At 33.6% G+C, this 14,711-nt stretch overlaps 2 protein-coding genes and 1 pseudogene across 4 annotated transcripts; 1 reads left to right on the plus strand and 2 right to left on the minus strand.

Annotated features, from left to right (window-relative positions):
* Positions 1–2,735: 2,735 nt before the first annotated feature.
* Positions 2,736–6,407, plus strand: LOC140973584 (uncharacterized). Of its 3 annotated transcripts, none has more exons than XM_073436510.1 (2): positions 2,736–3,089; positions 4,346–6,407. In XM_073436510.1, exons 1-2 carry the CDS (start codon positions 3,057–3,059, stop codon positions 5,744–5,746), a joined length of 1,434 nt encoding a protein of 477 aa, XP_073292611.1. In that variant the 5' UTR covers positions 2,736–3,056; the 3' UTR covers positions 5,747–6,407. The 3 variants fall into 3 exon arrangements, with proteins under 3 accessions (XP_073292611.1, XP_073292614.1, XP_073292613.1); XM_073436513.1 differs by having other exon boundaries at positions 2,737–2,944; XM_073436512.1 differs by having other exon boundaries at positions 2,738–2,972.
* A 4,051-nt stretch (positions 6,408–10,458) lies between these two features.
* LOC140973585 (uncharacterized) lies at positions 10,459–12,402 on the minus strand (annotated as a pseudogene).
* A 526-nt stretch (positions 12,403–12,928) lies between these two features.
* On the minus strand, positions 12,929–14,365 carry LOC140972198 (uncharacterized). The gene is made up of 2 exons (XM_073434656.1): positions 13,906–14,365; positions 12,929–13,826 (listed from the first exon to the last, which is right to left on the minus strand). The coding sequence occupies exons 1-2, from the start codon at positions 14,197–14,199 to the stop codon at positions 13,197–13,199; spliced, it is 924 nt and encodes a 307-aa protein (XP_073290757.1). The 5' UTR covers positions 14,200–14,365; the 3' UTR covers positions 12,929–13,196.
* Between the last annotated feature and the right edge of the window lie 346 nt (positions 14,366–14,711).

Here is a 14,711-nt window from a genome sequence, read left to right on the forward strand (position 1 = left end):
TTATTTTTATTGTTATTTTTGCTCGAGACTAGCAAAAGTTCAAGTTTGGGGGGATTTGATAAGTGCATTTTGTGCACTTAAATTATCCTTATAATTCATATAGATTGATAGTTTTCTTGGGCGGAATTATGCGTTTTTTGTTATCTTTGGTGTGATTGCAGGAATTTAGTTGAAGATACTACATGGGCGTAAAAAAGGGCGAAAAGGGCGCTTAGAAGAAATTTGTGTTGATGCCCAGCTTCAAAATCAGAGAGACCCGCGCATATGCGCGAGTCAAGGTTGCGCATATGCGCGCATGACACAAGGCAAGACCAGAAGGACCCGCGCATATGCGCCGGATAAGGCGTGCATATGCGCGAGCAAGGAAATTGCGGATGCACAACAGAGGACTCCGCGCATATGTCGCGCATATGCGCGAGAGACGATCGCCCAACACAGAAATAGGCGCGCATATGCGCGAGTTTTGGCCACGCATATGCGCGCGACGCGAGGTTCAGAATTAAATAGGTTTCGTCGTGGCCTTAGAGAAGGGATTTTTTGGGAAAAATTAGACACAGCCGACACAGAAGAGAAAAAGAGGCGAAAAAATGAGAGACAACGGAGACGGAACGCGAAGAACGGAGATAGAAGACGCTGAATCCGGACACGGAGACGCACTTGCACTTCTCCTCAACACGTTTCTAATTCGGTTCTTTACTTTTACGTTTTTAATTATTACAAATAGGTTTTGTATTGATTTAAATTCGAGTATGAATTAATTTTATTTTTTAGAGATTGACGTAGTCGTTGTCGAACCTATGTTATTGACGTTTTGATTATTCATTGAATTAATTCATCGTGTTTATTTGTGATTTCTTGTTTTTAATGCTCTTGGATTACTGGCCATAATTCGATTGATTAAATAATCAAGATCTAACACTCGAGAGAGGGGATTCAAATTAGGACAGGGGAAATCACATCGTCAGATGTTTATAACGTGCAAAAGACGTATAACTCTGGTGAATCCATAAAAAGTACCTTGGTTGCATATATTATGTGTTACGTGATTTTGAATAGACATATTAAAATCAGTAATAGATAATACAGTTCTATTTAACACTTGAAAAAGAGAATATAAAAATTGCGAGTTCTTGGTTAATAAACATGATGCAATTTAATTAAATGTTAGTCAATTTTAATTTAGCATAGGGGAAACCAGACGAAATCATATCTCTAGATTGATCTATTCACTTAATTTCGGCTGTGTGCATAAGATTTACCTTATTTGTTATTTTCTTTGAATTGATTATAAACTCTCTCTTTGATTTTCTAAATAAAGTTGAACAATGTTAATTATGATACTTAATATATAGTTTTAAATAACTACTCATCGTGGGATTGATATTTGTACTCATACTAGTACTAAAACTTGACATTGTATACTTGTGGTAGTGAAAACAATCAACAGAAACAACATATATTCAAGTTTAAAATGTATTTTTCATTATCAAAAGGTTATTATTATTTTTCCATACATTTTAATTTTTTGCTTTAGGGGTATTATTTATATATATTTTTTATATGGTTCACACATATATGGAATAATCAAACACAAAGTCATGGAAGAGTGAAACATATTCTCAAATAATGATATAAAAGGAAATTTTTTTTTTATCATTATTAATATATTCACCTACCATATTAATATTTGAAAAAAATAAAAAAATAAATACATAATTAAATGTGAATTATTTTCAATTTATTTTTTAAAATTCAATTTTAAATTTGATATTCCTTAAAATTATAAAATAAATTTAAGTATTTGTATTGATTATATCATTTTATTTAATTTCGATTATGATTTTAAGTTGTGTGTTATTTTTATATATTTTATATTTAATACTATCTATCATATTAAATAAAATATAATTTTTTATATATAATATTATATTTTTTAAATTTTAAAAAAATATCCGTAAACTATTATTATTATTATCATTATTATTATTACATATCTTAATAGAACTGTATAATATGTATATTAATAGAAATTTAATATAAATATTTTTAACGTGTCCAAAAATAATTACATTTTAATCAAAATTTATCCATCAAATAAATGACAAAAAATTTGAATTTTTGAAAAATGTTTATTTATTGTTTAAATTTTGATAAATAAAATAATATATGATTTTTAAAATTTTTTTTATTCTTTTTATTAATAACAGATTCAATTAACCAAGTTAAATAAGTCAATTTAACAACAAAATATTGTTAGTATCATTTGAATGTTATCTCTTATTACATAAAAATTTTGATATAATAATTTTTTATGATAATATTTAAAATTTAAATATATTCATTATATTATATCAATAATTTAAAATAATTATTCATTAATACTTACTAATTTAATTATTATTTATATAAATAATACTTTATACATGACACGAATGAAATAGTAATTGACTTTAAAATAGGTCTCTTGTGAGACGATCTCACGAATTTTTATCTGTGAGACGGGTCAATCCTACCAATATTCACAATAAAAAATAATACTCTTAGCATAAAAAGTAATACTTTTTCATGAATGACCCAAATAAGATATTTATCTCATAAAATACGACTTGTAAGACCATCTCACACAAGTTTTTGTCTTGACTTTAAACCAAGAACTCATTAAAAATAAAAATAAAAATAAAAATAATAAAAAAAAGCCCCGACTCTTTACTCTCTATGGGCGGATTTGGATCCTGACTCGTAATCCGATCCAAATTGTTTCTCCAAGACGCGTATTCGTCCTATGGTGTTGACATCTCCTCCTCTCTCTGCTAGCAAGATCCGGATTGTTAGCGGTGCAGACCCAAATAGCATAAATCGGAGAGTTGTCAGTCCCCACTGAAGAGAGAAACTAGTTTGATCATTGAATTCTGCTTCATAAACTGCAGAGATCTGTCTTTTACTGGTCCAGTTTTTGCCGTCATCCTCTTCAGGTATTTTTTCCTTGTATTCTGTTACTCTAGAATTTAGCTGCTGATTTTAGGAACAATTTGATGGTTTCTTGGGTGCCGAAGTGAATGTCGAGTGAAATCTTGGATCTTTTGACTTGGGTAATCAATTTGTTACTTTTATTGATTGTTTATGGAAATGGGTAGTTGGAATTTGTTATAAAGATTTGATTTTGACTTCATTCACTTGGGATTTTATTTCAATAATTTGTTGATTTGCGCAGTTGAAGCTCATGGTTTGTGGAAAATCTCCATTTGTTTTTTCCTGGGACTGGATCTTTGACTTGTGCTTGTTTCAATATGTTTTCCGGATTTTACAGTCTTTTGAGTTTTCTTTAGGTCCTTTATTTCTCTTTCTGTTAGTGATGGTGAAGTCAGCGTAAATTTCGTAGTCATTCATACGAACCTAAATCCGTCAAAACTTGTACTTGATATCGGGTATCATTTTACCATTCAAATCTGAATATTTTAAAATTCTGGAGTGTTAATTTGTTAAATAAAATGAGTTAGTCGTAGGGGTATATCAATGATTTGCAACCATTGCATTTCACTCTTGGTTCAGCCTATGCAAACTGCAAGATTTCTGATATGGTGACACAGAGGACTTGCATGAAAATAGATGAAAATCAGTTTTGATTAAAAAACCTTCGGTGGTTATGAAGCAGAAAGCAGAAGAGAGAGGGCTTTCCCGTGAAAGGAGTTCAATTGTTTCGAGTTCTGCCTAGAATTATATCAATCTTTCAGGAGTTTGGAATGATGTCATTTGCTCAACAATGTAGATTTTGTTAGTACTGAATCATTCCATCCTTAAGCTTGCCATTGGCATTTATTTTGTGTATCAATCATATATAGGTCTCAAAAGGTAAAATCCTAAACAAGTGCACAGTCTCAATGTATTTAATAGTTGAAGCTTGTATTTGAAGAAATGAAGAAGAAAAATACGTAAGTTTTATAGATGTGACATGAGCTGTGCGGTGCAACCCACATATATCAGGAAACCACGTCTTTTTCTCTTTTTACTTTTGGACTTTATCTTCATGTTAGATAATTACGGGTGCATATTAAGAGTTTATTGCACAAAAAAAAAAGGGCTGTTCACACAGGCAACATTATGAATTTGATTATGCAATGGGTTTTGTGACATATCGTGATTGTCTGGTAATGTTGCGATGTTAGACATCTATGTTTGTTCTGGCTATGATACTGGCAGGAAGAACTGCCCAATTCCATTAAAAATTCATAATGGGAGTTCATTGACGTAATATTTCGGAAAAATGCTAGATTTTTTCCCTAGTATGAGTAATTTTTTTCTTTTATAGAACATATTTTAATGTTGTGGCATGATTTTGTGCACTCAGCATTGGGAAATGAGAAGTAGCGAATCAAAACGGGTCGACGAAATCATTATGTCCGGGCAGACTCCCAGTAGGAACCAAAGATCCAAGGGAATCAAAGTTAAGCATGTTCTGCAGATCTTTTTGTTACTTGCTGTTTGTTTTTGGTTGATATACCAAGTTAAGCACTCCCGTGATAAGAAGAAAGAATTTGATGAAAGTGATGTGAAAGCCTCGACTACCAGAGGAGGTAGTGACGGTTTTATAAGATTTGGTAGAAAAGATATCCATCCTCAAGAGGAGGATGCTATCACTAAGAATGAGAAGCATGACGAAGAAGAAGAAAAAGAGGAGGAAACAACCGGAGTTGTGGACGAAAATAAGCATGAAGAAGATGAGTTGGAAGACAAGAAAGATGAAGATACTGAGAATGAAAAAGTGGAAGGTGGAGATGACGAGATAGAAGATCATGGACAAGAGAAGTTAGATCCAGAGGTTGATCGTGAAGAAGATTTTGTAGATGGTGAGAAGGAGAGGGAAGGCGATGATGAGAATGAGAACAAGAATGAAGAAAAAGATTCCGAAGATGGACAAATGGAGAAGGAAAGTTCCATAGAAAAAGGTGATCGTGATGGAGATGATACAAGTACCCACGAGGCACGCGAGGAACATTACAAGGCTGATGATGCTTCGAGTGCGGTAACTCATGATACCCAAGTAGAGACTACTGAAACCGAGAATCAAAATGATGAAAACATTAATGAACAACCAGATAACATTTTGGAAGAAACTGATATGGGCGAGAAGAGGATAGAGTTGGAGGAAGGTGGTGAAATGGTTCTGGATGAGAAACATTCAAATGTAACAATAGGTGAAGATAAGGAAAATGTGATGGATGACTCTGAAAACGGCTCATCTCTTATCACCACGGTGAGGGAAGTCTCCGACGATCATTTGAAAACTGGCAACAGCTCACGAGAGATCTCAACAAAGACGCGTGATCAGGAAATTCTATCTGAGGGTGCGTCTTTTGAAAGATTGAACTTGCAAAGTATTGATGTAGAGCAGGCCAATAATTCTATTTTAGTCATGGATGATGGTCATATTGCCTCTAATTCTACAAATCCTGATGAAACCAAAGATGCTGAGTTAAGCACGCTGAAGTCATCTGAAATGTCTAATAATACAGATTCTTCAACAGAAACAAATGATGCGATTGATGCTCAGAAATCTGATGCAGATGATGGTGCAAATGAAATATCGGAATCTGAAAATACCAAAAATACCGAAGAAATTCAACAGCACTCAATTGATGTATCTGATTCTTCCCATTCCTTGGAGGAGACAGACGCCCGCTTGGATCCTGATACCCTCCCCGAGATACAAACTGAAGGTAGTAATACTGAAGATGCTGCATCAGAATGAAGTATCTTGGTACTATAAGCCGCATCAATTCCCTTGAATTGAAGTCCTCACACGTGTTTCTTTTTTGCAAACACAAATATCTCAGAGTGCCCCTTTTGTGTGTAATGTTTCTTACCATATAGAGAATCCGCTGGTAAAATGTCGAAAAGATGAAGCTATTTCTTGACGGCTTGTTTCTTACTGTATATATTGTGCGTTGTATGCACAGTAAACCCACTCTTTTTTTTTTCCCAGATTCCTAGTGTTGTAACAGCAGCTGGATTATTGGGTTTGCAATAATAGGATATGTGTACCGAAGACTTTTTCTGTCCAATTTTTTAAGTATAATTTGGACTACATAATCTCGAAACAAGTTGTAATTTGTCGAAGAACTTTAAAATTCGACTCACTCGGAAGATTTGGTGTAATGGTAACCTATTTATGACTTGAGTAATAATAATGTGGTTCCATATACTTTTTTTTGTTATTTCATTTGAGTATTGACCTTCTAAATGGAAATACTTAGTAAAGTTTCTGTGTGGCATAAATGTTCATAATAAATGTAATCGTATTTTAATTCTCGATAATTCATGATATTTGTAATATTATTGAGTGTATGAAGTATATAATTGACAATAAAAATGGAAAAATATGTTGTAATAATGAAATATTGTATTAGTAATTGATTTATGTTTGAAAATTATGTTGAACCGCAATAGATAAGCGACACATGTTACGTTTTCTGGCATATTAATCTGAGTATTATTTAAATGAAATGAAACCAATTTCATTAAAGCTAATACATAACACTGAAATTTTTATGTTTTGAGTTTTGTCCAAGTCCATTCGGAAATAGAGGCAAAATCACCTCGAAGTGTGTCATGCGCATTGAAGTTCTTCCATTGACACATTTTAGGAGAATGAGCATAACTTTCGTGTCTGGTATTCAAATTTAGTGAGATCAATGGCAAATGAAAGACAAGACATAGATCTTCAATCTCATGTTGACGACAGTTGCTAATTCCAAGTGCAAAACAGAGTTTCGGACAGAAAAAGGAGCATACTCGCGCGCCACCGCCAAACTCTTTCCAGACAACAATAAATGTGTGGCCGCATGAGATATCGCGCAACTGTGCCCACCGCCTTAGCTGCACAAGTTTCAAGTTTGATAAGCATAGTTATGTTGGCAAAATTCTTCGTCCTTCCTCTGTTCTTCCATGAAAAAAGATGAGAAATCAAGTTCTATCATCTGAATCTAACTTTCTCTTGCATTCAACACTTTTATTTATTTAATTAATGGAATATCATGTATTTGAATTTGAAATCAATATATGCGATAGAATAGCCAATGTGAAATTAAATTTCAAAGTCGAAATTGAATTATATTATGAATTCAATTTTATATGAATTTTCAAAGTTTCATAACAATTCTGCAACTTGAAATTTTGATTGTAAATTATTATATGGATATTAATGATTGTATAACAATAAGTTATTAGGATTTATAATACCATATCATTATCCTAATAATGAAAATGTTAAACTGAATAGCGTAGAACGAATTGAGACATTCAGAAACACTATTAGAGTTGCATTTGAATGATTTCATTGATTGAAATGAATAATTTTATTATGTAGATCGATTTTATGTATTGAAATCCTAATATCGGATAGAGCTACATTAAACCGAGGACGAAGAATTGAGGTATGTTGCGACTGTGTAACATGCGACATATATTTGTGTCATATGATATCTGATTGATTGATTTGACTGAAAGTATATGTGTTTATATGTCTTATTTGTTGGGTTGATGTGGCATACATGACATTCATGATTGGTAGATCGATGTATAAAATAAATATTTTGTTAACACACATCATTTTATGCATACATTGATACATAACAAGTACGAGCTATGATCCTTGGATACCTTGATATCATTGGAATTTGATTCCGGGGTTTTGAGCACGATACTATATGGCATTATGTGACATGTAAAAACATAGTCATTCGTGATCCCTATAATTTATTGTGATTGATTGGTTGAGATTTGAGATTTGATGGCACTTTGTCGACTCTATCATACCGATATTCTCTTATACTTGGCCAAGGCTGGTGTGCCTGCTCGAGCATTTATTTGATAGCGATTCGATTGATTCTGATACATGCTCAGTAGATGGGCATTTGACCTGATATATTCACGACATGCATGCATTGCATATCATATATCATTGTGTAGATACATGTTGTATTTATTATGGTTGTTTTATACAGAGCGTTTGCTCACCCCCAAGGGGAGCTGTTGTTGTCTTTGCGTGTGGACAATGGTAGGTACTCAAGGTTATCAAGAGACCAGAGAAGGTACTTCTGAAGGGAGTCACATCTGAGTTGAGGTAGAGTAGTTTATATATTGTATATATATCTATATAACGGGGCATGTCCCAAAGATATGAGTTATTTGTATGTAGTTGATTTCAGTCATGTGTGGACTTATCTTATGATGTGATATGTTTAGACGAAACTTTATTATATAGTATTATTATAATCATAGTTGTCACATTTTGGACTCGTCGCAAATAAATTTTTTACTCTTCTCTGTTATAATTAATTAAATTTAATCAAATTGCATCTAAATAAAGATTAAGAGTTAAAGGCCCCATATATATGACGTGGTCTCGAATTAGGTACTTTTCGTTCCAATTTAAGTATCATATTTTTACTTCAAAAATTTCACCATCACTCAATATTAACTTCAAATTATATATTTTTACATCTTCAAATAATCGAATTTGACTATTTTAGTGTCGAAAACAGGTATTTGTGGTACCTAATTAGGTACTTTTTGAACCAATTTAGTATCGTATTTTTACTTCACGAACTGTTCCATCAAAAGTCATTATTTGACATCTCCAAATAATAGAATTTGAGTAATGTAGGGTCAAAAACAGGTATATTTTTACTTCAGGGATTGCTCCATCAAAAGCCAATAAATATTAATTTCAAACTATATATTTTTTCATTCTCAAATAATCAAAATTGAGTATTGTAGGATAAAAAACAAGCATAGGTGGTAGGTATTTGTTTTACCAATTTAGGTATCAAGTACCCCAACACAACTGACAGTGTCTTGCGCGCAAAGGGCACGTTGGGGCCGGTGCCAAGACTAAGCTCCCGACACTGGCCAGAATAGAAAAAATAGGCATCAAGGTGCCCAGAGTAACCACCCAAGCGCACCCATCACTGACCAGAATTCAAAAAGAGGCATTGGAGTGTGTGGAAATTGGATGTCTCTCAATTGCAATTACACAACCAATATCTAAGTTTTGACAACATAAAGTTTTTAAACTCTCATATATAAGCAACGAAGTTTGATACCAATACAGTGGCCTTGTTGAATACAAACAAAAAAAAAAAAAAACTTAATGATAGCAGATCTTGTAGCTATTTTTGAACAATTTTCAATAATGCTTTCTTAGTTTATCAAACGCTTATGTCTGCAAGAAATAAAAAAAAATGTTGGTAAGAAATTTTGAAAATAAATAACAAACAAAACAACATAATAAATTTAATTCCATGAAAAAATATAATATTAATATCTATGTGAGTCAAACAAATTTTCACAATGAATCACAACATACATGAAACTGTCATTAAACATAACAATTTAATGATTAATTTATAAATCACTTCATAATGCATCTCTCAATTGGAATTACACAACCTACATCCAACTTTAACATAAAGTTTTTAAAATCTCATATATAAGAAACAAAGTTTGATACCAACGTAGTGGTCTTATTGAACACAAGCAAAAATTAATCACATAATGCCACCAAATCTTGTAGCTATTTTTTAACAATCTTCGGTACTGGTTTCTTTCTTGGTTTAACAACCGCTTAAACTTATAAGAAATTAAAATAAAAATAAGATGTTGGTAAGACATTTTCAAAATAAATAACAAACAAAACGATTAAATTAGCTTAATTACAAGAAACAATATATTATTAATGTTTATGTGACTCAAACCAATTATGGAACTGGTTCTTTACACTGAATTGACACTGAGAATGTTGACTCAAATTAGAAGTGTTTTAAAGCTAGAATTTGCAAAAGCAATTATTTTGGGAAAATATGATGCCTGAAATACCTATAAGTTCTATGCAAATTGAGTTTTAAGTGATTCAGAGTAGTTCTTGAAGTTGAAAGAGCTTTGAATTTATGGGGTAATACGCCTATTTTCTCTTGGAAATCAACTTATACTGCCAAGTTTGACCTTGAATTGCCGTTTTTGAAGTCAAAATGGAGTTCAATCGGTTGATGGATTTGCTCGGGGAGGGACCAATGGGTAGTGGATTTGGCTGAGGGATAAGATGATGGATTTTGTTGGAGAGGATTTTAATTTAATAATAAAAAGATAAAAAAATTTAAAAAAAAATAGTTTTGTAGAGAGTTAAAACTATATGTGACTTATAGCAAATCAACAAAATATATCATGTAGAGACTGAATTTTAATTTAATTTAATACAGAAATGATAAATAAAAGAAAGATTTAAAAAAGGCAATGTTTTGCATAAGATACAAGATTTGAATTAGAATATTATACGATTTAACCCGTCCAGATTTCGAATAAATTTCACGAACAAAGGAACCGAAAAGTCCCATCAGGCCAAACAATTGACACATACCAATTCAATCTCAGATAAACCGAATCAAACCTCAAAAATTAAATTTTACTACCATGGAAGCTGTGGATAGCTGTAAAAAAACAATATTGATCAGACAATCACTGTACACTCTTAAGAATGAAAATTCGAAGTCGAATAGGAATCCAAAACCACGAACAGGCTATTCGGGATTCACTGGTCTGAGCTCTTTCCTAAGCTTCTGAGAAAATAACTTGCAAGCATCCATACTAAGATCCATGGCAGCAGCCAAAGATACAAAAGCTGCAGCATCTTCGGTGCAGGAAACGTGCTGAGCACCGACTTCGACCTCCGGTTTGCTGCACTTGCCACTGCCCTCCACCGTGGACGCCATCACGAATCCTCTGTATAAGACCTGCGCCCAAGAACCGGACCCCGATGTCGATCCTAGGTCCGACCCCGAACCCGAACCAAGATCGAAGCTGCTATTTGGACTAGATATTGGGGTAGGTCCATTTGTAATGTCTATGCTGAATTTCCCTCCATTTCTGGCGTTAATGGTCGAATTGGCAAGTGGGATCGAGTCTGTTCCCCCATCCGGAATGTACTCGAATCGGTAGCCGACGCCATTATGCTGGCTTCGAGGCGGCCCCATGGTTTCCATGTACTGTTACTCGGTCTTAGAATGAGCCATGCCCCTGGATTGGATCTGCTGACACTGTCGGTCCCCGAAGATGGCACAAATGGTGTAACCATAGATGCCGCGGCCACAGGGGAGCCCGAAAGGTCATGGATAGTGAGGGACCATCCCTTTCTTTCTTTCGTGGAAGGTCCTTTCTCTTCTGTAAATGAATTAAAGCACCTGAGAGAGGTGCTTGGTTCTGACGAAGATCTGTTCAAGAATTAAATCATATTTCACGAAAACCATCGAAGAAATATGTGCAAAACCAGAATTCAAACTCTATTCGGCTGATGTTCATTTAAATTTAACTCTATTTAGTTAATGTATTCTAATAGATGAGAAGTACTTATGAAAAATACACCAGAAAAAGTACAAACAATAGATTTTTTCCATGGAGCCTCTACAGTGACTACACCGACTCAAGAGTTTAAAGTGTGGATTAATGGTACATCTCTCTAGTAATAATTTACGGAATAACAAAGGAATTCAGTTCGTGGAATCAAACTCAGAATAATAAATAAAATTGTATATAATTACAATGCAAACCAACGCAAATCCAGAGAACAGAAATACACAAACCATTATTAATTCAAGATTCTTCATTTCGACTAAAACTATATTACCTGGATAGCAAATTTCTTTCCCCGGAGCTCCTGAAACTGAATTTACAGCTAAAAACAGGCTGCTTCACATTCCCATTGACCTGGAAAATCTGGGGACTGCACTCGGGCTCCCCATCGAATCGAAACACGAATCTCGGGTCGGGCTCGGCCCTCACATTCAGATGAAATTTCACCTCCGACCCACCAATCGAAACCCACCCGTTCTGAACAACACATCTCCGATTATTCTCCAAAAAACTCTTCAAATCCAATTGCACCACAACGCATCCCAGAAGCTTCCCCCCACTCCCAAACCCACAACTATTGCTCCCTCCACCTCGCCTGTAAACTCGACCTTCAAACAAGAAAACCTGCTCGATTTCTCCGCTAACTTCTCCAGCTCCGCCTTCCTCAGCGTGAAGCAGGCAAGAATCTTGCTCTCAATAGCATCACTGTCCGAAGCAAGAGCTGAAACATCCGAAACCTGGGTGGGGAACCATTTGAGCTTGAACTTGCAATAGAACGAAAGAGACGAAGTAGGGGGTCTTTCGGGGAACTTCAAAGCCAAGCTTCCTATAACAATCCGCACAAAAGGACATGGATCCATCGCTGTATACCGTCCCACGCAGAAATGATTATCAGGGGACAGCAAACAACAATATACCAACGAATTTTCTTCCCAGAAAGAGACGTATACAAGAAAGGTGTGCTGGAATAATAAGAGCAACTCCAACGCTGCGCCAAAATGGTGTTTTCAGCTTTCAAGCTCCAATGAGGCTGCGCTATCCCTCTTCCCCTGCGCCAAATTTGGCGCAGGGGAGACCCTTGCGCCAATTTGGCGCAGGGGTCATTTTTTTTTTTTAATTTTATTTTTTAATTTTTTTAAATGTTTATTTATTATAAAAATTTGTATTAAAAATTGAAAATATTATAAAATAATAATATAATATTTATTTTAATAATTAGATATTTAATCTTAAAAATTTTTAAAAATATAATTGTTGATTTTTAAAATATTTATTTATTTTTGTTAATTATTAATATTTAAAAACTAATTTGATTTAATGATTTTTAATTAATATAATTTAATACAAATACAAAAAATTAATATAACAATACAATTCAAAACTAAAATGAAAAGATAATTGAAATACAAATGTAATTTGAAACACATAATTTAAATACAAATACAAACACACAAAAATTAATTATAATTATATTAGAAAATTTATAAAAATATTTCTAGTTTTTTATTTTATTTTTGACATTTTTAACTCTCGTAAATATATAATTGATAAAATATCAGAAAAACCAACAACAAAATTTTGAAATTAAAATTACAATACCCAATTGAAATACAAATACTAAGATAATACATAATTGAAATACAAATTCGAAGATAATACATAATTTAAAATTACAAAGATAACAATGCGAATAAAAACATAAAAATGACAAACAAGGTAGATGATCAATAATCTCCTAAATTAGATCCCGATCCTCCAAAATCACCAAAATATTTCCCAAATGTGTCATTTTCGTGTTATCCATGTTCTTCATTTCTTTTTTTCAAAATTTTGGCTCGTTCCTTTCGAACAATCTCGCGCATTTCAGGATCACCTATCGTGCTTAAATCCATGTACAAAACTTTATTCTCCTCTTGAAGGGTTGCTAATGCTATTTGTTGTTGTCTAGTTTCAATTTTTTTTTGTTGATTTGATAATTTGAGCTGCTCATTTTGCAATGCTAGGAGTTTCATCTCATAACTTTGTTGAAGTTCAGTGGATCCTTTTTGTAATACATTTACAAGATCGCGATGCCCTTCTTTCATTGTAGATATCAATTCCAACACATTGTCGTCCCTTTTTTTCTTTAGTTTAGATTTTTTAACACCAAGAGGTCGCTGGGATGAAGTGCCGCCTGCATTTTCATCACTACTTAAATTAATTGAAAACGGAGGTAATCCAGGAGAACCTGATATTGGAGTATTTGGTGTCTGGCTATCTGACTGTGACGAGTCCAAACTTGTGACATGCATTCTTGCTGGTGTGCTCATTGGATTGATGTCACTCGAGAATTTCTCCATATCTTTCATAATATACCACACATGATCATATTTGAAGCCTTTACTAAAATCAGCATCTTGCATGAACAAATCTTTTGCACGATTTAACTGTACGAAAATATCCAACTATTATCTTATAAGAAATTAAACTTGTAATTTAATAAATAGTTGAATAAGAAATACTTACAATATCCTCTTCTGATGCGCCACTTGGGCGGAGAGTTTCAATTTGACGAATGCATCCCCTTAGTTTTCCAACTTCACGGAGTATATTTCTCATGCGACACTGCAATGATCTTTTGTTACGTACTTGTAGATTGTTTGGTTTACTGATGTTGTAAGCTTCTTCGATACGAGTCCAAAACTGATCTTTGGATTGATTGATACCTATTATAGGATTTTGGGATATATCAAGATACATATGACATAAGACTCTGTCTTCTTCGACATTGTAAGAAGCAGTTCTAGAATTTGAAGCCATTGAATTGCTTGGAATAAAGATTTGATTGGAATGAAAATTAAAGTTGTGATGATCTCATGAATCGGATATATTTTACTTATAGTAGAAAGAAGATAAGATTGTAATCTCATCCAACGGGCAAGATCAGATGTAATCTCATCCAACGGTCATAATACTGATGAGGTTGTAGATAACACAATCTAATTCAACAGACAGATTGTAGATAAGGCAATCTCATCCAACGGTCAAGATGATGATAAGATTGTAATCTCATCCAACGGGCAAGATCAGATGTAATCTCATCCAACGGTCATAATACTGATAAGGTTGTAGATAGCACAATCCAATCCAACGGTTAGATTGTAGATAAGGCAATCTCATCCAACGGTCAAGATGATGATAAGATTGTAATGTCATCCAACGGGCAAGATTAGATGTAATCTCATCCAACGGTCATAATACTGATAAGATTGTAGATAGCACAATCCAATCCAACGGCCATATTCTAGATAAGGCAATCTCATCCAACGGTC

This window comes from Primulina huaijiensis, chromosome 3 (genome assembly GCF_012295235.1).
Source record: "Primulina huaijiensis isolate GDHJ02 chromosome 3, ASM1229523v2, whole genome shotgun sequence".
Classification (NCBI taxonomy): Eukaryota; Viridiplantae; Streptophyta; class Magnoliopsida; order Lamiales; family Gesneriaceae; genus Primulina; species Primulina huaijiensis.

Bases quoted from the DNA above. Each gene is read 5' to 3' on its own strand.
- LOC140972198 (XM_073434656.1), bottom strand. From the start codon at position 14,199: ATGGCTTCAAATTCTAGAACTGCTTCTTACAATGTCGAAGAAGACAGA. The intron at 13,827-13,905 runs GTAAGTATTTCT...ATTTTCGTACAG, and splicing joins GCGCATCAGAAGAGGATATT to TTAAATCGTGCAAAAGATTT.
- LOC140973584 (XM_073436510.1), top strand. From the start codon at position 3,057: ATGTCGAGTGAAATCTTGGATCTTTTGACTTGG. The intron at 3,090-4,345 runs GTAATCAATTTG...TTGTGCACTCAG, and splicing joins TCTTGGATCTTTTGACTTGG to CATTGGGAAATGAGAAGTAG.